Raw genomic sequence first — 22,077 nt, forward strand, 5'->3', positions numbered from 1 at the left:
ATGTAGCATAAATTTTGTTCCATCTTGTGTTTTGGATCACAACACTTAAATCGGATTTGCAACCTTTTGTGATGACTTTACATGTTTGTTACATCCAATGCTCCTGTTAATCCAATACTAATATACCTATTACCCCCATCTCAATGTTGTTTTATAATTGATATAGGTATAAGAGGGTGACATTGACCAAAGCAACCTCATACTAGATGAATTTCAGAATTCCTGGGTCTGTCTTTTAAGATCTTACAAGAATTACAAGAAAGAGTGAAAGTTTGCCTGCTAATGTAAAGTAACATTTCAAAGTTAGGTTTATATGAAATATAAATACAGTGCAACTATTATTCAAATGATACACCCCTCTATATTATAGGTTCCTACAGAAAGATGAGTAACCAGCCAAGAAAACGTGTGGCAGATAGTGCCATGTCCATGAAGCATGTGCCTGCTAAGAAGTCTTCCAAAGATATGAGCACTGACTACACAAAATGCATCATATGCCAACAAGAATCTGTGATAAGCCTATTCTTCATCCAGTTACGTGTGTAACAACATATATGAACAAATTTAAGGCTCTTCACATTCTGGTCGGTCAAAGTTAAACCCTTATGATGTTGTAGATGAGCTGGAAGCTCCTCTTTTCCAGCTCCTGGTCTGTCCACATTCCTCATAGAATCATCCGCGTAAGGTACCGAGACATTCTTGAGGAGCTTGGTGTCGATAAAGGAGATAAATACCGGGCGACCATCTTGAAACATACATTACATGAATACTATAGGTCACATATTTTGGTTCTCAATCAAACCAAAGGTTCAGGATTTATATGTGCTTCCACATTACCACTTGGTGAGGCACTGAAAAAACTGAGGCGCCTAGAAGGAGATGATATCGAGGGAAAACACCATACACTCCTGCAAGCATCAAAGATTCTTAGAGCAGATTGTGAAGTGTAAGAAAAATTCAACTGAGATTTCATTCACATCTGCATACAATATGGTTCCAGACTCACTCACTCTTCAGATGGCCATGCAGACTGAGGACGTTCTGCTTATGTGGCGCCTCGGTAGAATGATCACAACTTCGCAACTGGTGGATGCTCCTAGAGTTTTAGAAGCAGGACTTCCGGGCTTTTCCTCATTCCGTGCTGACCTCCATCCACATAGACAGGCTAGAATCATTGGCTATCTTCCTCTGATCCCATCTTCTCCAACTGACCCTACTGTACTAAAGGAAATGATGATTTGACTTGTCAGGACATCACATGCACGTGGTAACAAATACACAATTATAACTGGAGATCAGGCTACATATGAGCTCGCTGTAGCCATCAGAGACAAGCATCGTAGTGAGTTCAGCAATGTGGTCTTACTGCTGGGTGGCTTTCATCAAGCTCACAACTACATGAAAGCAGTTTGCAGATCCTTAGGGCGGCAGGTGCAGAAGATTTTCTTGTTGCAGCTTGTCTGTGCCCGGAAGGGGCTGCCAAGAAGATGTTTGGTGATAAAGCCGACTACTACCAGGCCATACATGCCCTCAGAATCCTGAGCGAAACTATGTGGCGCCTCTACTAGGAAGCATTCTAGACATGATGGGCAGCAGACAGAGAAACAGATCATTGGCAGCCTGAGGTGGAATCTGTCTTGAAGATGCTCTATGAAAAAGACATCACTGCCACTGAAAAGTTGCAAATGCTTCAGAATTCCCATGAACAGTTATCAGCCCTTCAGGAACTTTTCCCAGAATCAATGGTTGATCAACCAACAGCATTCTTCTGGTCCACCTTCCTGATGTTCTGCATAGATTTAACTACTACCAGCGAGAAGCTGACTGGGTAGGACATGTCTGTGAATCATATTGAATGATACCTTACCTAAAAGCAGCAGGGCATTACAAATATGGGCAGCAGTCTCTGCCTCTCTATCTTGATGAGATGAAAAATCTTCCTAAAACAGCCCCTGATGTACATGAAGCACTTATGGCGGGTGCATTTGTTGCAAGGAGAGCAGATGGCAAGCACAATTGTGTTTCTCCTGACATGCTTCTTGAACAGACAAATGCAGATGCCAAGTAAAGAAGAAAGCGGTCATGACGGAATTACACCTGACCCCGCCGCATGGATAAAATGGGTTTAAACAATTAAAACCCATCACATCTGTCTCTGCACAGTAAATATCGATGCTGCATCTTCTTTCACCCAGCCCTAACAATGAATCTGGTGTATGTCGAGTAACAAGGGACACAGAGATGGTCATCAAGGTAATGGTAGCAGTCGAGACGAATCCATCCAGTGCAACTACAACATCCCTGATAAATGTGTCAACTGGGCAATGTGCTGATTGCACAGTTTAGGACAACTTGAGCAGTGTTAAACAAATAGGCGTGGAGGCACTGTCTCAATCACTGTCCAGTCTTCAGAAGAAGACAAGTATTATGAAGCTGAACACGTTCCACATACAAAACAAGAAACAAAAGAAGTCTGGGCCCACAAGAGCTAAATCAGGGAAGAGTGATGAAGTAACTGCTCTTCTGCGTATGACACAGATCATTGCTAGTGATGGAGAACTAGAGATTGTTGACTTGGTGAGAACCCCAAGGCAAGGGCCATCACTGACGTTGTATCCAGAGAACTAATCAAGGAGGTATTAGGGCCATCACAACATATATTAACACCTCAGCAAGTGATGACTTCAAGGAGTCTGATCTGGGCAATCTCAGAGCATACAAGTTTTTGAACAACAGATCTATACTCTCCTAAGGCTCCTCCCCCCCCCAAACAGGAGACGCATTTTTTCTTCATGTAAAGAGAGCTGCATGCCCTTGCAACGATGATGAATAAGAGAGCACATATTGCCAAGCCTAAAACCCCACCCTGGACAGAATTTGGGTGGAATCTGGATGATCAGCACGTGCTTCCTGTTCGAAGTACCCATCAAGCCTGGCCCGTTTCAATGAAGAAGGCTATATCATGCGGATGTACTGAAGGGTGCAAGAAGAACTGCTCATGTGCTAAGAAGGAAATACCGTGCTACATAGGGTGCCGCTACCAAGGACTATCAAGCAAATTTAGCAGGATGCAGGATATCGAATACGACATCAGAGCAGCGAAAATCAGTGACAGTAGCAGCGACTCAGACAGTGATTAGGAAAGAAAAACAGTTATATCAGAAATAAAGAATATAAGTAGTCGCTTTAAATGTAAATAACTAAGATGTACCAGGGAATCAAGTTTGTCGACAAATTGAATAACATTCTTAAAATGCAAGTTCATCTCTTATTTTCATCTCAATTCCCTTTTCAATTAGATATCATCATCATCAGCCATATTTTTATTTACATTTAAGCAGGTATGTGCACTGTGATTTTAGCCAAAAAAGCTGTTGGCCTGTGAGTGGCAATTTTAAAAATAAATGTCATATTTGATTCATATTACTTTAGAACATTCTCCAAATTGATTCTTTGACTTCACAAACTTTGGTCCGGAATCCAATATACACTACAGACGGTTGTATAGTCAAAACTAAATTGTAAAAAGAAACCCTGACATGATGCAGAAATTTTAAATTGAGGTTAATGCAACATGTCATGAACGTAAAATCAGAAAGAAGTTAAGTGAACACTAAATATAATTCAAGACTTGGCAATAAAAACCTTTTCTGATAGGCTTTAAATTATTTGAACACTTGCATGTATTGACTCCCAATGTGCATTTCCCATTCAATACTCAAGTTTATTATGGTTTATCCCTAAATCAAACATTCAGGGGCAGCAATATCTTGTCATGGCAGGGGGGGGGGGGGAGGAGGTGGGTGGGATATTTAAGGAAGTTTGGCAACTGAAGGGGGAAGGTTTACCCCCCCCCCCCCCTCTCCCACTACAATTTTGTATTTTGTTGTGAGAAAATTTTGCAACATCCTCGTGTAAATCTAACTGGGAGGATGCAAAGTGACAGAATGACAAAAACAATACACATTTTAGTTTTTAAATTTTAAATTCCTGACCCAACTTAATTTTTTTTCTACAACTGTAATCACAGTGATTTTTCAAATTTTCAAGCGATTGATGTTCTGCGTCTTGACAAAGCGCCCCCTTAGGCCAGACTACGGCATTACAATGTGTTTTTTCACTCACCTTGGACTTCTTTCCTTCTTTAGCAAGAACTGCATAGAAGTCACTGTGCAAGGCAGCTTCAAGTAGTGTAACATGCTTTAGAGAGGGCACAGAGCATATAATCTCCCCCATATCATGTGATATAATTGGTCCAAATTCTTCATTTACTCCAAGATCGATCTAAATCAAAAGCAAAAACAAACAAACAAAAAACGAAAAATTAAAATATGAGAAAGTCAGAGTCCATTGATAAAGTTTAAGACCACCTCAGATTTTGTTGATGCTTCTGTCACTCGGCCTGCATTAAGAAAGTCTCATTGAATGATTACAGAATGGTTACTTAATACAGTGGTCGATATCATCAGAGTAGTGCTACGAAACCTATATGATCCCAAATTTATTTGCAAAGGAAGGCCTGCTATAACATTTTATCTGTAATGCAGCATGGTAAAGGCCATTTTTAAAGGGCCTAAATTATTCCATCCATCAAAATTAAGGGTTACTCTGAAGTCTGAGCATCAAATGATCAAGAGGACTGGTTGCAGCAAAACTGAGGTGTAGGATGCCATTTCAAGCAGACAGTTTATTTTCCAACCAGAAAAGGGTTGGTAGTCCAATAAAACTAATTCAAATAGTTGACTGTTGATATTTATCATATGCCTATAGTGATGGGTATATGAAATGATACTGCTCAAGTATTATCATAATGTATGTTTCACATCAACCCTCCCCCCCTCCCCTCCACTACAACAAAAATGGACAGTCAATAATCATCATTGCCAGTAGTATACCCACTTAAAAATATCATTAGTGTAAATATTGTATTAAAGACATCTCCTTGAAGACTTGTGCAAATTTGTAATGCTTCCTTTTCATCTCTTTCTTTCTCTCTTAAATGTTGTTTTGTGTATAAATTATTTGAAACTTTATTAATTTGATTTTGTATAGTGCTGGGTGCTTTGCCTATTTAATGAGCTATTACATTTCACCTTTGACCTACATACTCAGAAATCGAACTTAGGCTGTACATGTATTTTGATACCATGTACCTTCATATTAAATTTCATTAAATTTGTCTAACATTACTTAAGTTATCGAATGGAAACCAGATTTGCATATTTAATGAGCTATGACCTTTGACCTACATATTCTGAAATTGAACTTAGGCTGTGTTTTGATACCATGAACCTTCATATCAAATTTCATTAAAATCTGTCAAACAATACTAGTTATGGATCGAAAACCAGATTTGCATATTTAATGAGCTATGACCTTTGACCTACATACTCTGAAATTGAACTTAGGCTGTGTTTTAATACCATGAACGTTCTTATCAAATTTCATTAAAATCCGTCAACCAATACTAAAGTTATGGATCGGAAACCAGATTTGCATATTTAATGAGCTATGACCTTTGACCTACATACTCGGAAATTGAACTTAGCCTGTATTTTGATATCATGTACCTTCATATCAAATTTCATTAAAATCTGTCAAACATTACTAAAGTTATCGATCGGAAACCAGATTGTATTTTTTCGCATATTTAATGAGCTATGACTTTTGACCTTTGGCCTACATACTCCGAAATCAAACTTAGCCTGTATTTCGATATCATGTACCTGCATATCAAATTTCATTAAAATCCGTCAAGCATTACTAAAGTTATCGATCGGAAACCAGATGTGTAGTTTTTCGCATATTTAATGAGCTATGACCTTTGACCTTTGACCTACATACTCCGAAAACGAAATTAGCCTGTATTTTGATATCATGTACCTTCATATCAAATTTCATTAATATCCGTCAAACATTACTGAAGTTATCAATCAGAAACCAAATTTGTTACGGACGCACGCACGGAAGGACGCAAGGCAGGGTTACTATAATTAATCTACATCTGCACAGTTCAACTTAAGTTGATGCAGTTAAAAATGATTGAGCATCCCATTTGGCTTTTCATATATAAGTCATTTGTAAAGTCATGCGTAACTTTACGAACAGCTTCATGAAACACCCCCCTGGAGTACTGGTTAAACATGATCTGAAATGTTCATATCATGTGAATAATATTGTCAAGCGAGCAAGCACAAAACTATACATGCTCAGAATATTAAACAGATTCAAACTTCCAGCAAATGATCGAATTTGTCTACTGTTCTTACGTTCGGCCCATGGTAGAATACTGTGCCCCTGCTTGGCCCTCTGGGCTAACTGAAAACCAAAGTAATCAGATTGAAAGAATCCAAAAAATGAGCATGCTGCCTTGTGCTTGGACTGCACTACTGTACTTACCAACATGCTCTAAAAGAATTGGAACTGCCCACTCTCAATGAATGACGAGAGAAACTAGCATTGAGTCTGTTCAAAAGATTGACCAGCCCATCATCAAACTTTCACCACGGGCTTCCTCCATTGCAATCAACTTTACATTGTCGATCATTACGAAATGGCCAAACCTAGGCAGAAGTTTTTGTAAAACAGAGCGCTACAAACGAAGTGCTCTCCTCCACCTCATCAGGCTCTTGAATTTAAATTTGATGTAAAGAGGGGGGGGGGGGGTCCATATACAAATCTTGTTGTTCAATATACTTAGGTAAAACTACCAGCAAAATCCATTTTCCTTGGTGTAATGTGTTTATCTTGCCATTTTTGTCAATTATTCATTGTTGATTAGTTTATTATACAATATGTACCATTTTACACGCCATCCAAGTCCTGGTAAACAATTTGATACAATTTATCAACCAATTTGAAGGTTTTTAATTATGCAATATTTTTTACTCTTTTTAATACTCATACCGTTGATTAATTATATTCTCGTATGAACTTATCCTAAATACTTTGAACTTTGAAATGAACCAAAAATATGTAACCAAATTATTGATATATCTGCCAACAACCCACAGGCAAGAGAGGGAGAGAGACAGAGAAGGGGAGAGAGGGGAAAAAAGAGAAAAGATAGAATGGTGAGAACGATGGACATCATTTATCGAACAAAAGTGTAATTTCTCCATGAATTATGTTTCATGACTTATATTCATTCTGTTTTTGCTTTTCTTCAATTATTTAATCTACAGTGTTGTATGTACCATAAGTATCATCTGGCTTTTGGATATTATTACCATTTTTAGTATTGTATGTTATGTATTTTAAAAACATGCTTGTAAAATGTGAACAATTCAACCATTGGCTGCTAATCATATTTTGTTTTATACCATAAATAAATAAATATTAAATACCCATTCCTAAAAAAATGCATGTCTGTAGATGCCTGATGGGTTTGCAATTGAAGGCAAAGTCCACCCTGATATTAAGTTGGATTTAACTAGATGGAACTTCGACTGCGCGCAGTCGAAAATGATGCCTCCGTCATAGAGCAATTTTACAAACCAAAACGGAGGAATTTTTCAAATTCAAGTTCAATTGTAATCCATTAACAGGTTTTCAGAATATCGTGATTACAAGCAATTTCTCATATACATATATGACCCTTTGATATTTGACCTCATGATCCTAAAATCTACTCAATTCATTGGCTCTGCAAGATGTCCTGAGTTAAATAGTAATCCATCTGTCATTTCTAATGAGAATGCATTCACAAACTATTTTTGCATACATAATGAGCCCATGACCTTTGACCTTTGACCATATGAACCAAGAATCTACTCAGTTCATTGGCTCTGCAAGATACATAAATGATCCAAGTTTGGCAGGAATCCATCAATCTGTTCTAATGATAATGCGATCACAAGCTATTTTTGCATATATAATGAGTCCAGTGACCTTTGACCTTTGACATCGTGACCCCAAAATCTAATCAGTTCATCGGCTCTGCAAGATACATACATGACCAAAGTTTGGCAGGAATCCATCAATCGGTTCTTTAGATAACGCGATCACAAGAACGGGATGTACGTACGTACAGACGTACGTACGGACGGACGGACAACCCAAAAACATAATGCCTCCGGCTACTTCGTAACGGAGGCATAATAAAAGCAGGAAAGGGGGAGAAACAAATTATTGAAAGTTTGAGCATCTTCAGCACCTTCTGCTGCCATCACATAACGACGATCTTCTGAAACATCACAAAGCGGGTCCTCCTCGGCACACCCTCAAAACTCAAACTGTCACTGACCTGTTTTTCTCATTTTATGCTTCTATTCAAACCAACTTCATATCAGGATGGACATCCCTATTAAATTATAATACTTATTAATGAAGGTAAGATATCAAACTTACCACATCTTTATGTACACCTAGTCCAGTGAATACATAACCTGCTATGGTGTGTGCTGTCATGGATAACCATATTCTCAGAGATGACATTCTATCCCTCAACAAGGCTGCAGTATCTAGGTCCTGACTCTCAAAGGATACATCAACCAAGAAATCCATCTCATCTCTGTCTCTGGTGTCAACCTGTAACATGCATTTCATGACATGGTTTGCAATGGCTTTGTTCCGTGATACAGTGAAATACAGGAGATACCTGAACTCTTTTTTCCTAGGCAGCACTACTTGCTCAATCAGCCTGTTGAATTTATTGGGATCTAGTTCATACAGGGAAGCAAGATAGACCCCAGCCATGTACTCCTGAAAGAGTTTGTGTGGAAAGAAGATAGTAGACTGCAGGAACATACTGCTCTTATCATACAGGTTAGATGACAAATTTTTCTCCTGAGACAACACCCCTACTCTGCAAGCTGTTTCAATGGAGTCTGAGCACTGTTCAAAATCACCTTCTTTGAAACTAAGGGTGTTTTCTTGTAGCCCGATGAAAGCAACTTTGGCAACTGGTTCCATGAGTTTCTCAATTCGAGAGCGACATGCTTGGAAAGATGGGCTGTCTAAATCTGGGATTTTTTTCTGAGCATAATGCACCTTCAAGAATTCAAACATTTCATCAAATATTTGAGAAAAAGTTTGTAACGACTTAAACTTTTCTTGTTTTTCGTCACCAAGTTCTCTCCACATAAGACAGACCATAGCTATGTAGATAGGATACGGGGCCATATGCTCAGATATGATGACATTGTCTTTGGTTAATTGGATAAGCTGATCTGCTTTGGCCCCATCATCTTGGAAGTACTTGTGAATGTAAACCTCCACATTCTCCTTGCTAAAACCTTCCAAATGCAGGAAAGTGTACCGTTTGCTCAGACTATCATCCCATCTAATCTCTTTGACCTTCCATGGGCGACTTGTCACCAACACCGGGCAAGTGACAAGTTCATCTGAACGAAGAATGTCTGTAAGTGGAATTTCACCTCTCTCTGAAGACCTTACGCTTGCCTCTGCACTGTTGACACTTGGCTGCGAAGTGGCACTTGTTGGGCTTCCTGACTTTGGTTGCATTAACTTTTGCCGCTTATTCTTGTTCATCTTTGATTCTGATCTTGCCTTGGTTTGATCAGCAGACTTTGGCTGGTGACAGTCTGACTTTGAACCAGCTTTCCTTTGCTGTACAACCTTGCCATCAAACTCATCTAATCCATCAAACGCAATGAATACATCTTTTGGATTTGAACGGATGTACTCAGTGATTTGGCAGGCTGTTGCTGGGTTGCCCTTGGAGAGATACGACTTGACAATCTCACCAATCGTGTATTGTTTGGCTTCACGAAATGGGACAACAAGTACCCACACAAACTTTTGGAGAGCAGGACTGTCATTTATCCAGTCCCAGGCAATCTTAGCACAGAATGTTGTCTTTCCTGTCCCAGCCTCTCCCTGAACCATGATCCGCTTGGGAAACTCTCCATTGACTTTAAGATCAAAGAGATCACTGTACTCAAGTGGTCGCTTACGTTGTCGATATTCCTCTTCCAGGACAAGGTTTGTGTACATGTCGCCAAACTGCACAATGGAAATTGGGATGAGAGGATCAGCTCTGATCTTACAGAGAGTTGTCCGGTATTTGGATCTCAAATCATCTGCACATCTCTCGATCAGGTCAGCAGAAAGTGGTTGGGGCTGTGATCCTGGCAATCTAACAGGTGCACCTTTAAAATTTAATAATACAAGTGTGATAATTTTTTCTGAATATCAAAATGTTTTTTAAAGAATATTCTGAACATATACACATGAACATAAAAACAAATTTCTGATGTATTTTTTTGTTTGTCAACTTTACATTTTCATTCATTCATTCATGTCTTTGCAGTTTTATTTCTGCACATCCATCATACATGTTACAATCTTATGCTTTTGTTTTAGTTCTCATTTACATATTTCGTATTGCATGACTTATTGTTTATTTAGAAAGGTGTTGTAAATGTTTTATATTATGTTTTATATATCGATTGTTGCATTACATTGTAAAGTGATTATAACTATGTCTATAAACAGAATATTGATGTACATCAATGATGTTTAATAAATACAATACAATACATACATGTTTACTCTTGTTGATGCATGACATGTCTGTTTGTTTTCTTTTTTAAGTATCTCAAAAAAATTGTCTTTCGGTAGTAAAGATAAAGTTGAGTTCTGGTCATGCAATTGGATTGTGAAAGAAGCGGTGTGGAATCAATCAGAAAAAGTTGATCATGTAGCATAGAAGTATTGGTGTGTAATGTAAGGTTCTGGAATCATCAAAATGATATGAAATTTGGCACAGTGGTAGTTAAGTAACAAGCACTGTACACAGAAAGATGTATGTGGGACTATACTCAAACATGTGGCATAAAAATCAGGCTTAGTTTTTACCGGTAAGCTGTTACTTGTCATATTTAGAATATTTGAAGAGCCATGCTTTTCAGGAAACATTTTTTCTGTGATGTTCTTCCAGACTTGCATAATCACAATGATAATGCTCACAAATTATTTTTCACCTCTCCCCAGATCTCAACCTTCTCTTTCAGGTATATACTGTATATACCTATCGGCTATTTATGTATCCATATGTAACATGTCAATATCATTCATTTCCATCGTTAACAGTATGGACGATAATGATGAACCTCATAAACCTTATGAATTATAGCTCAAAGAACAATTCCATTCAATATAGAAAGAACTGAGAGAAATGTAGTTTTCCTTTTGTTTTGTACACAAGAAACAGAAATTATCCATTTTGGGGGCTGACATAAATAAGGTCACAAAAGATAAAAACGATTCTGTAATGGTACAATTTTCAGAAACTTGACAAAAAAAATAGTTAGAAAGTGGCTGCATGGGCTTGAAATGCCAAGAAATTTGAATGACAATCGTTGTACAGCTTCATGTAAAACTAATTTCATCATCACCCTTACACAGCACAAAGTGAGTGGGTCTGTAACCATGTATTAATGGCCACAGCCCATGTGACCGACAGCCCACAAGACCGACAATATCTGTCTAGCGAACCATCTGAAAAGTTGTTAGAAGGTCCATGACACCAACTACCCATGGACTGACAACCCACAAGACTGAAATGTTAGTCTCATGGATATTCTGACAACTATTTTGAGGGTTCAACAGACCTCATGGGCTGTTCGTCTACTGGGATGTCCTGCTATAAAATAACCCTATTCGTACCAAACGAAAAAGTGTCAAATCAGTGTTTGTTGGCTCCCTGCAAGAGCAATATATTATCAATGGCAGTAAAGGCCTTCTTGCGAGCAGCTGACATGATTTCCTTCTTATTCTCACCTGTCCTGTTTGGGACTAGACTGCCAGCAAGTAGTTTGCCAGAGAGGGACCCTAAGTCACTACTTTCTAATTCCTCTGCAAGAAGAGCCCTGATGTCTGTGCCTGGAGGCTGTTTGTCTCTCCATCTTGTGAAGACTGTCATCAATGCATCACTGGTATTTTGGCTCTCTTTCTCGATTTGACCAAGCTCTGCAATGGAGATGTCCAGGTTAATGCCCACCTCTTTGTAGTAGCTAGGTTTAATTTGCTTTGACAGCTTTAAGAATTCCTTTTCACTGACAATCCTGTAATTAAAAACATGAGTTTATCAAGCATCTCTTAAGTTTCTCTTAAAGCCCTTCTTAAGTGTTGAGAGCCCCAAATTCGCCACTATTTGAAGGCAAAGTTTCACTTAAATTGTAAAGATCCCCCCCCCCCCCCCATAAAAATGTGTTTGAAGACAAACATTAATAAAAAGAATACATAATTTTGGTTTTCTGTTGTACGCAAAAAACCTAGATTTTGTATTCTTTCATCAATATTTGACATCAACACATTTGTTTTTAAAATCCTGCAAAAATGTGTTTAAAATGACATCCCTTTTCACATTATGATACAATTTAAGTGAAATTTTGCCATCAAATTCGTGGGGCTCCCAACACTTTGGAGGGTCTTAAAGTATCTCTTATTGTGTTGTAACTCCTACTGTATAATTCATTAAATCACCATTCTTCATACTTTGTAAGTTTAGTTCAGTTCTTGATGAGCTTTTGGGCGAAACAGACTGTACAACTAATCAACTGCATGGAAGAATAAACTACTCCAACCTACAAATATGTACACTAGCTCCTACAGCTGAGCACTGTTAGTACCTGCAGCTTCATGAGCATACCTATCTGATTTCATTAAGCTACATGTACTGATGAGACTTATTCAAAGGTATATTGAAGCATACAGACACAAGACTTATACCTCATTGAGCAGCGCACTTGAATATGGAAGAAAAATTGGCATGCATGCAGTGGTGTTATGGTTTAATAGTTAGAAAATTACTTAATATCCCTACTGCTCATTACTGTTGCAATAAAGAAAAGGAAATAAGCTTCAAATACATATAGACTGACCTGTCTGGTCCAGGGTTGGTTTCAACATCACCAGATCTCACCAGGAGAATCATGAACAGATAGAGAAGGTAGAATCCACCCATGGTATAAGATGTCCTTCTCATTCGACAGAAACTCAGTCCGCTGGAAAGGTACATGAATGACAACCCCAGCAAGACATCCTGTAAAATGGGGATTGATGCAGTTAATCATACAAATTGAAGTGAATTAAATTGAATTGAATTTATTTATTCACCACCATTGAAAACATTGAAACAAAAGATCATTAATATAAACATGACATGAGTTAAAATACATGTTCTACAGCGATATAATATAAAATTAAAAGATAGTTATAAGTAAATTTAGTGTCAAGAGTAAAACAATAAATGACTATTTACAAAGAGTAAATTACTCATATTAGTGAATAGTGACAGACATGTACGTGTATGTACAATGTACAAAAAATGGTTCACTGTTTACACTTTTTCGCCCCTTATCCAAATATTTGCCTCCTGACTTGACTCTTTTGCAATTTAATACTGAATTTTATTCAAAGATAAAAGGGGATGACATGTGAAGATCTAGCTTATATCCAGGAAGGGAAGGGGGGCGGGATGGGTGTCTCCATTTGTGCTGCAGAGAGACAAAATACACATTTAAAGGATTTATGAAATAAAGCTACCGGTAATCAAATATCATATTGAGATTATTTTCATTGTGTATATGGTAGGGTGTAAATACAAAGGAATTCTTGAGGAGCATCCCCCTCCCCCCACCCCCTCCGTGATGTAGTGCAATGTGTTTTTTTCATTGTTGAAATATGTAAATTTTTACAATTCATAGCATCTGATATCACTACGGTCTCTATGTTAACTCCCATTATATACTATTAGTATTTCTTTGTATTTACACCCTACTCTTACAGTAAGCAGAAAAATCAAGGAGAATAGTGAAAGTTGAAACAAAAAAGGAAAGTGTGGGAGCTTTCACATTTTTTAACTTCAAATTGTGCAATCTGATGCATACCTATTGAGGAAATTTGAGCTTAAGATTAATTGTATCTGGGTAAGCGTTTGGGATTTGATCCACCAGAAATTTGGAATATATTTTTCATGAAGAAAACAAATAATTGACAAACTAATATGCACCCCAACACACACACACACACACACACAAACAAAAATATTATTGTACGTAATGTCGTAAACAGTTCCAACATAAACCATATGCCAAATACATACATGTATGATTCAGCAACATACAGTCAAGACCGAGTCACAAGGGAACAAAGCGACCAAGGGATGGGACAGAGCCAGAGGAGGATGGTTTGGGAGGGGGTATTCCCCCCCCAGGCTCCCACGGTAAGGGAGATATTGCATTTATTTACTTATAATAATGGTGCATTTTGGTGCTTGTCGTGCCATACCTCAGTGGGAATTATAGAATCTGAGTTACAATGTAACATGTCATGATTAAAAAAGACAAAGAAAAATGGTTACGCTCTCATCAGATGTTTACGGTTCAAACATAATCAAATAAATATTTACACAAACATGACACAAATCTGACACTAATATGCCATACTATATTTAAACAAAAGTGGCAATACAGTATGCCCCTTGACTTGCAGGGGTGGGCCTGGCCTGACATATCCGAATGCTGCTGAAATTACTTCCCTAGTGCAGTGGCAAGCGACTTGAGTGCCGTTTTGCCAATATGCTAGGCGTGGCAGCCGTGGGGTGCATGGTACTGCAAACGCTCACAAAATGACCCCTGGGTGACCGTATACTTACGGTAGAGTTACGAGGTTTATACATGTATGTATCATATAGAAGACAATACTTCAATTTGATGGAAGTGCTTATAAATGGATATAAAATAAATCAAAATCTCTATAATCTTAAAGGGATTGGGTAACTTTGTCTCAGATTCTGAAACGAAATCCTGGATTTAGCTCATGCTGCATTGATAATCATAAACCTTTAGGTCAGTCAGTAACACCATGACTTTTACAAGCCGATCGCCTGTCTGATTATCAAGATATTTATGAGTGGAAATCGAAATTTAATTTGGTGTTTTCCTAACGGTTTTCAATTTTTCATAACACTACAGTCCATTGGGGAAAATGAGTCGGTATGGTAAAACCGGTCACTCAAAGATATTTACTTTTTAGAGGCACTTCGTGATCATTTTGATGCGCAATTTTTTTAACACAATGTATCTCAGATTTAACATTGTTAAACGATGCCTTTAATAAGTTAGTTCGTAATTAGCCACTGGAGTCGTATGACGTCAACGTGTCATAGCTAGGTCACATCAGCATAATATCTCCAAACGCCCACAAGCTTGTGTGTATAGCGTCTATGTTATGGGATGGTGGGAAGAAGGAAACAAATCGTGTGATGCAATAAACTTATGAAGTGCTACTGCACGGATCGGATCGGAGCGAATGGTGGTTTCCTTTTTTTCCCTATTTTTCCTATTTCTTGCATGGCTGATGGAATTCAAGATTCTACGTCAATAGTGAGAAATTAGCTGAAAATACGAGGCAATGACTGCGACATTGGGATTGTTTTAATTGTTTATGACATAGTCTATGATGGCCGAGTGGCCGACCATAGCCAGTTACTAGTTAGCCACGCCCTATATATGTATCGTGCGGGTGCATCTCTTATAATTACCTCATGAGGAATCCCCTCAAATTTTATGGCATACCGTATTTGCCAGGTTAAAGGCCGCATTTTTTCGGAAGAGAAAATATCAAAAAGTTTGGGTGCGGCCCATGCGCAACAACAATCAAAATCGGCAATCAAAACAGCACGTATTTGTACATATATGGGACCAACCTAAGTACAATGACTATACCAGTTAATGTATAATGGTACAGGACATTTCTAGAATAACTCCATACATGTCTTACCAACAATTTTGGTTATATTGTTGACATGAAGTTTTGTCAATCTCGTGAATAAACTTCATAACTTACCAACCAAAAACTACCGGTAGATCTAGATCTAAGTTCGTGCCACTGCTAAAGCAACCTCAATCCTCGCAGCCCGCACCAATCGTGCCAAGCTATTGCGCAATACACCATCGACTGGGGGCTGGAGAGAAAGCTGAAATAAGACGCCATCTGGCTTGCTGCCTATGGTGTCGGCAAAAAAGCAAAACAAAAAAAATTACAAATATTTCGAAAAAAATTATTATCATTTTTGTGTGTCTACAAAATGTTAAAATAGGGGGTGCGGCCTTAAGGCAGGAAAATACGGTATGCCAATATGCAGTTGTAGGCTAGCGTAGAAATGAATGGAATAGCTGAATGAGAACAAAGACATTTTTGTTAATCGAGTATCTGCATGTTGTGGTCATTGGTCACAATCTTAATCAATTTCTTCACATCTGCATGACTGCCAGTTTTTATGTGCAATTTTTTTCTATAGTTATTATAGATCTATTCTTCATGCTTTAAAGTTAATAGGGATTATGTGGTGCAACGGTGCCCTGCTTCTCCAGCCAAAAGGGACTTTTAGATTTGCATGTTGACATATAGTGGACTGCTACTTGTGACGTCCTTTTAAGGCACTGTGAAGTTGTTTTTTACCGCCAGTGCCTTAAAAGGACGTCACACGTAGCAGTCCACAATGTCAACGTGCAAATCTAAAAGTCCCTAATGACAAATTGTTTCCCTCCTTTCTGGGGGTATCTCTATTACTCATTTGGAGTACCCCCTATAGGGATTCCCATTGAATTGTTTCCCTCCTTTCTGTGGTTATTCTCTATTACTCATGTGGAGTACCCCGTATATTGAACTCTCTGGCTTTGCATGAGTGCATTTCTTTTGTGTACGTGCTGGCATCAGTGAATGCTTTTTATGTACCATGATTTATTTATTTTTGTTAAATTTTTGTTATCACTGTTTCACAGGCTGTTTATGATAAAAAAAATCATTGCCGTCCATTTTTTCTTCAATTATCTCAAACCCTTTCAATTATAAGGTATGATATTGAAGTAGACCTAAACCGATTTGTTGCAAAGCAAGTTGACTTGACACATAAAAATTAATAGCTTGGACTTGTTCTCAGTACTCGCTCTCGCTGAGATCAATGGAGACGAGGGTTAAATAAGACTAGTATATAGTACTTAGTAGAAACCTAAACATTAGCTCAGTGCATTTACACTGTAATTAATAGCTTGGGCTTGTTCTCAGTACTCGCTCTAGCGGAGATCAATGGAGAAGAGGGTTGAATAAGACTAGTAGGGATTATGTGGTGCAACGGTGCCCTGCTTCTCCAGCCAAAAGGGACTTTTAGATTTGCATGTTGACATATAGTGGACTGCTACTTGTGACGTCCTTTTAAGGCACTGTGAAGTTCTTTTTTACTGCCAGTGCCTTAAAAGGACGTCACACGTAGCAGTCCACAACGTGCAAATCTAAAAGTCCCTAATGACAAATTGTTTCCCTCCTTTCTGGGGGTATCTCTATTACTCATTTGGAGTACCCCCTATAGGGATTCCCATTGAATTGTTTCCCTCCTTTCTGTGGTTATTCTCTATTACTCATGTGGAGTACCCCGTATATTGAACTCTCTGGCTTTGCATGAGTGCATTTCTTTTGTGTACGTGCTGGCATCAGTGAATGCTTTTTATGTACCATGATTTATTTATTTTTGTTAAATTTTTGTTATCACTGTTTCACAGGCTGTTTATGATAAAAAAAATCATTGCCGTCCATTTTTTCTTCAATTATCTCAAACCCTTTCAATTATAAGGTATGATATTGAAGTAGACCTAAACCGATTTGTTGCAAAGCAAGTTGACTTGACACATAAAAATTAATAGCTTGGACTTGTTCTCAGTACTCGCTCTCGCTGAGATCAATGGAGACGAGGGTTAAATAAGACTAGTATATAGTACTTAGTAGAAACCTAAACATTAGCTCAGTGCATTTACACTGTAATTAATAGCTTGGGCTTGTTCTCAGTACTCGCTCTAGCGGAGATCAATGGAGAAGAGGGTTGAATAAGACTAGTATAAATTATAGTACTTAGTAGAAACCTAAACATTAGCTCAGTGCATTTACACTGTCACCAAAAATCATCAATTTTTCTCACATTCCGGTATTTCGACACAAAAAAAAAAAAAAATCAAAAATCAAAAAAAAAAATCCTACTCCAGAGAATTTTTATTTAAAACGCCTGCTGGATGTTAACTGATATTTTGCAGTGTTAAAGGCACACTTCGGTAAGCTAAACAAGATAACGCCTTCTACTCATGTGACCTCCTCACTTCAGTGCTTTTAATGATACACATGCTCTACTCAGGGCACTGACGAAGCGAAGATCAGTTACCAAAATTTCTTCCTTATAATTCCTTGTCATTAAACATTTTTAGAACCCTAATCTGACCTTTTTTTTCATGGTGCATATCAACATAATTTAATCTGACTTTTTCTAAAGTTTCATATCAATACACCCTTTCTCCACAGAATTAGGGGATTGTAAGTGTGGGGGTGTTTTCTCACACTTCGCATTCAAGACCTAGATTACATACAAATTGTATAAATATGTGCGAATTTGAGGACGCTTCAACGGTTTTTGTATGTTTTTTTCTTTCCAGTAGTGTAAATCATAGACCAAAAAAATCACTGATGGGATGCATCTCCCAGTCTCAATAAAATCATGTGGAATCTTAAATTCAATACGAAGAAAGCATTTCTTTCAGAGTACATTGTTTGATCTTTTCCCAGTGCTGAATTAATATTGATTATTATTTTCAATTTCCTATAAAATATCCATCACTATATTTTATAACTCCTGTATACTTATATAATTTGTTGGTGTCAGAGTTGTTTACATCTGCATATTTTTATTTTCATTTTCATTGTCATCATCAACATCATCCCCAACACTAGTTTTTGGTTTTAATTTTTGGTCATCACCACATGCCCCCTCCCCCCGGCTTACCTTTCCCCCGAGCTATCACGCTATCAAGCAATAGCTTAATGTAATTAATATCCCATCTTTTTCTGCAACTTTCTAAATGAATAATACTTGGTATTGTTTTATCAGTTAAATTATGTTTTTGTTATAATTTTTTTTGTATACAGTGCAGTGCGGCCCAGAAAAACGAAACCGAGAATTATCATAACTTAATCACGATTACAATTAACAAACGACACATATTTGTAAAGCTTAGATCCTCCTCTTTCATTTGATGCATTTCATATGATGCATATTTCATGCATGAGTGATGAAAATAAATTTGAAGAATCGGTACCAAAAAGTCATTTGGCGGACGGTATCTGAATGTCAAAGAGAAAATCACATTTCTAGAAAGTCCATTTTTTCCCTTTCATATGACACCTCAATCAGTAAAGATGAGCTAGGAATAACAAAGATCTGTTTATTTAAATGCTTGCATTACCATAAAATGTGTATTAAACAAATTCCCTTTCACTGGCTTGCTGGCTGCCTGCCGAAGCAACAAACAGAATTGACAAAAGACTTAACTCCGTTTCGTTGATGATCAGCCAAAGACAAAAAAAGGTTTTGAATCAGCGGCTTTTTTCACCAAGACTACATCTGGTTCCACTCACACCAGAAAAGCAATACAAGGCATAGACCAAAAGCTTCAGTCTCTCTATATCGTCGGTTGTTCCTCTGAGACTACGTCTGGCTCCACTACCTTCGATTATAGAGACTGAAGTTCGTCCTATGGGGACTGTACGGAACAATTGGTTCGGTTCGGCCGGACCGAGATGAATGAGATATGCAACAAGATTTTCACCCTTTACATCCTCATAAATGCTGCAATATTGCAATAATTAGAGTCTAGATCTATATTAAAAAATTAAAAATAACATATTGGTCTATATAGCTTATTTGACTTACGATCTATAGCTTGCTCATTTAGATCCTAAATTAATGATTAATCCGAGAAAGTCTCGTAGTCAAATAACTCCGTTGTCAGCCATCTAGGTTTTAGTTGATGAATATTCATTTTTTCTTTTCGAACGTCCAATAGCTACCGTACATACGTACGAGTCAGCCCGGCTTGACCAACGAACTCCCACAAAACGAGTGCTCTGATTGGACATTGGCTATGTTTCAGTAGGTTGACCCAGAAATATATCGGCCGCTGGGTCATGTCATTACTAGTTTGAGTGCATGAACGTACTGTTTCATTGTTCTGAGACGATAATGGGATAACTCATATAGAGTAAGTCCGTAAATTTCTCATTTTAAAATAGCAAATAAAAATGTAATTACTCCAGATAGAAATATACAAATACATAGTATTTGTCTATCTGCTTTATAGATCAGAAACGTAGATCTAAATAAAGAAAATTGGGGGAGAAAATGTCATGAGCCAACAATTACAAAAAGATGTCCAGAATTGGCTATAGATTACCCCCACGCCGGTACGAGATCGCTGGCGTACCGTCTGTATATGGGGAATGTCAACAAATGTCAGTTTTATTAAAGAAATGACCCATATCAGACGGTTATTTCTGTCTATACAAGGCAAAGCAAAGACACCAAGTTACTAAGTTATAACAAGATATGAGGAGGAATATTACTGGAGTTGCATGGAATTGGAAGCCCATATACACTCAAGTCAAGAGCCTTCTAGCAGATTCTCTGGTAATTAAAGATAACATTAAATACATGTACAGTTTTAAGAAAGATATCCCCATACTTACCAGGTGGTAATTTTCTGTGGATACAGCTACATCGACTTTGGAAACCACTCGTTCGTCCGCATGCACAAGTACTGTAGATCTATGTGTAGCGTTTATGGGGTGGTGGGAAGAAGGAAACAAATGCGTGTAAAAACAGGTAAATTTAAGACGGGCCCCTCCCCCTTTCCTCAGTTCACAAAGTTGGGGCACAAACTGTGACGTAGGAAGTAAAATTTCAAGTTACTCTTTATGATTTCATTCTATTATTTCTCAGTACTCTAGTCCATGGACTTTATGGAATCACCAAGGATTCTACTGCCAACTTCCTTAATAGACCATTAATGATGCTGGTTATATAATCATGTCAGCTTGTGTTGTGGATGTAACATGGGACACCACACTATCAAATAAGGGGCCCCATTTCCTCTGAAAAACATGAAATTTGGGGAAGGGGGTGGTGGTGGGTGGATGTTGAGTAAACATACCTCCCCCTCCAACTTATTCGCTTGCTAGCTGATTAGGCGCTCAAGAAATTAACAAATTAGTGCTCACTACCCCTCCCCCCCCCCACCCCATGAGAAAACACCTGCTCAAACCCCCCCCCCCCCCCACGCTTATTTGCCGGCTGGCTGATTCGGCGCTAAATATTCTCTCACGAATAGGGACGAAAACAAATTAGTGCTCCTTACCCCCTCCCCCCTGTTGAGAAAGAAAAACAAACTCCTCTTACCCTTACCCCCCCCCCCCGCGCTTATTCGCCGCTAAATATTTTCTCCCGAATTTGGCCCCCTATTTGGCCCCTCCCTTGCCGCCGGTTGGGAGTACCGTTGAATCGTTTCCCTCCTTTTGTTGTTGTTGTTGGTATTGTTATTGGTGTTGTTGTTGGGTTTTAAGGCTGTCCAATCTGAAAAGATTATTTCCGCCTGGCAATACTGTTTTTCGAGTTATTCAGCAATGATGATTAGATGGCGCTGTTTCCTTTTTTCTGGTTCAAATATTGATTCAGTGAGTTTCACAGCTTCTGTTCAATCGATGGTGTGGACAATAATTTAGATGTCGACCATAAACAGGGTGCGGGTATTGATTAATGACGGTTAACTGTCCAGTGCTAAACTATACTTTTCCTTTCCTACCTCTCCGAGAGAGAGAGAAGGTGAACATAAAATAATATAAATACAAAATAAAACTTTGGTTGTTAGGCTTATATATATAATTAACAAAAACAAAAACGAAAACATTAAATACAATTTGCTCTTTACATCATCATGGCAAAGTTACGATAAAAGCCATCGGAGCGTACAGAGGATCTTTTTACCCCAATAAGTTATGTAAACTCCTTTCTTTTTTATTCAGCCATGCCATGTTCAATTTCCTAACAACGCAAAGTCTGATGTCAGACAAGGAATCAAAATATACAAATTGTCATCGATCAACAAAGGGGATATCCAATCCCCTCACAATTCAGTTTATCATGGGGGTTGGACTCCTTAACCCCATGGATATAATTATCACTGTCATCCAAAGGAAATTACATCTTGCAATGGATTGGTATAGATTGGTAAAGCG

General features: G+C 38.1%; 1 protein-coding gene across 1 annotated transcript in view; it reads right to left on the bottom strand.

Annotated features, from left to right (window-relative positions):
• The window catches only part of LOC105444093, a 32,200-nt gene extending 11,564 nt beyond the window's left edge, over nucleotides 1–20,636 (bottom strand). The window contains exons 1-5 of the mRNA XM_030978006.1: nucleotides 20,533–20,636; nucleotides 12,849–13,009; nucleotides 11,746–12,029; nucleotides 8,350–10,112; nucleotides 4,126–4,284 (exon numbers count right to left, since the gene is read on the bottom strand). Of these exons, the coding sequence (XP_030833866.1) occupies nucleotides 4,126–4,284; nucleotides 8,350–10,112; nucleotides 11,746–12,029; nucleotides 12,849–12,985 (2,343 nt within the window). The 5' untranslated portion in view covers nucleotides 12,986–13,009; nucleotides 20,533–20,636. The remainder of the gene's footprint in view (nucleotides 1–4,125; nucleotides 4,285–8,349; nucleotides 10,113–11,745; nucleotides 12,030–12,848; nucleotides 13,010–20,532) is intronic.
• Between the last annotated feature and the right edge of the window lie 1,441 nt (nucleotides 20,637–22,077).

The sequence above is a fragment of the Strongylocentrotus purpuratus genome, unplaced genomic scaffold (genome assembly GCF_000002235.5).
Source record: "Strongylocentrotus purpuratus isolate Spur 01 unplaced genomic scaffold, Spur_5.0 spur5_scaffold_1, whole genome shotgun sequence".
Lineage (NCBI taxonomy): Eukaryota > Metazoa > Echinodermata > Echinoidea > Camarodonta > Strongylocentrotidae > Strongylocentrotus > Strongylocentrotus purpuratus.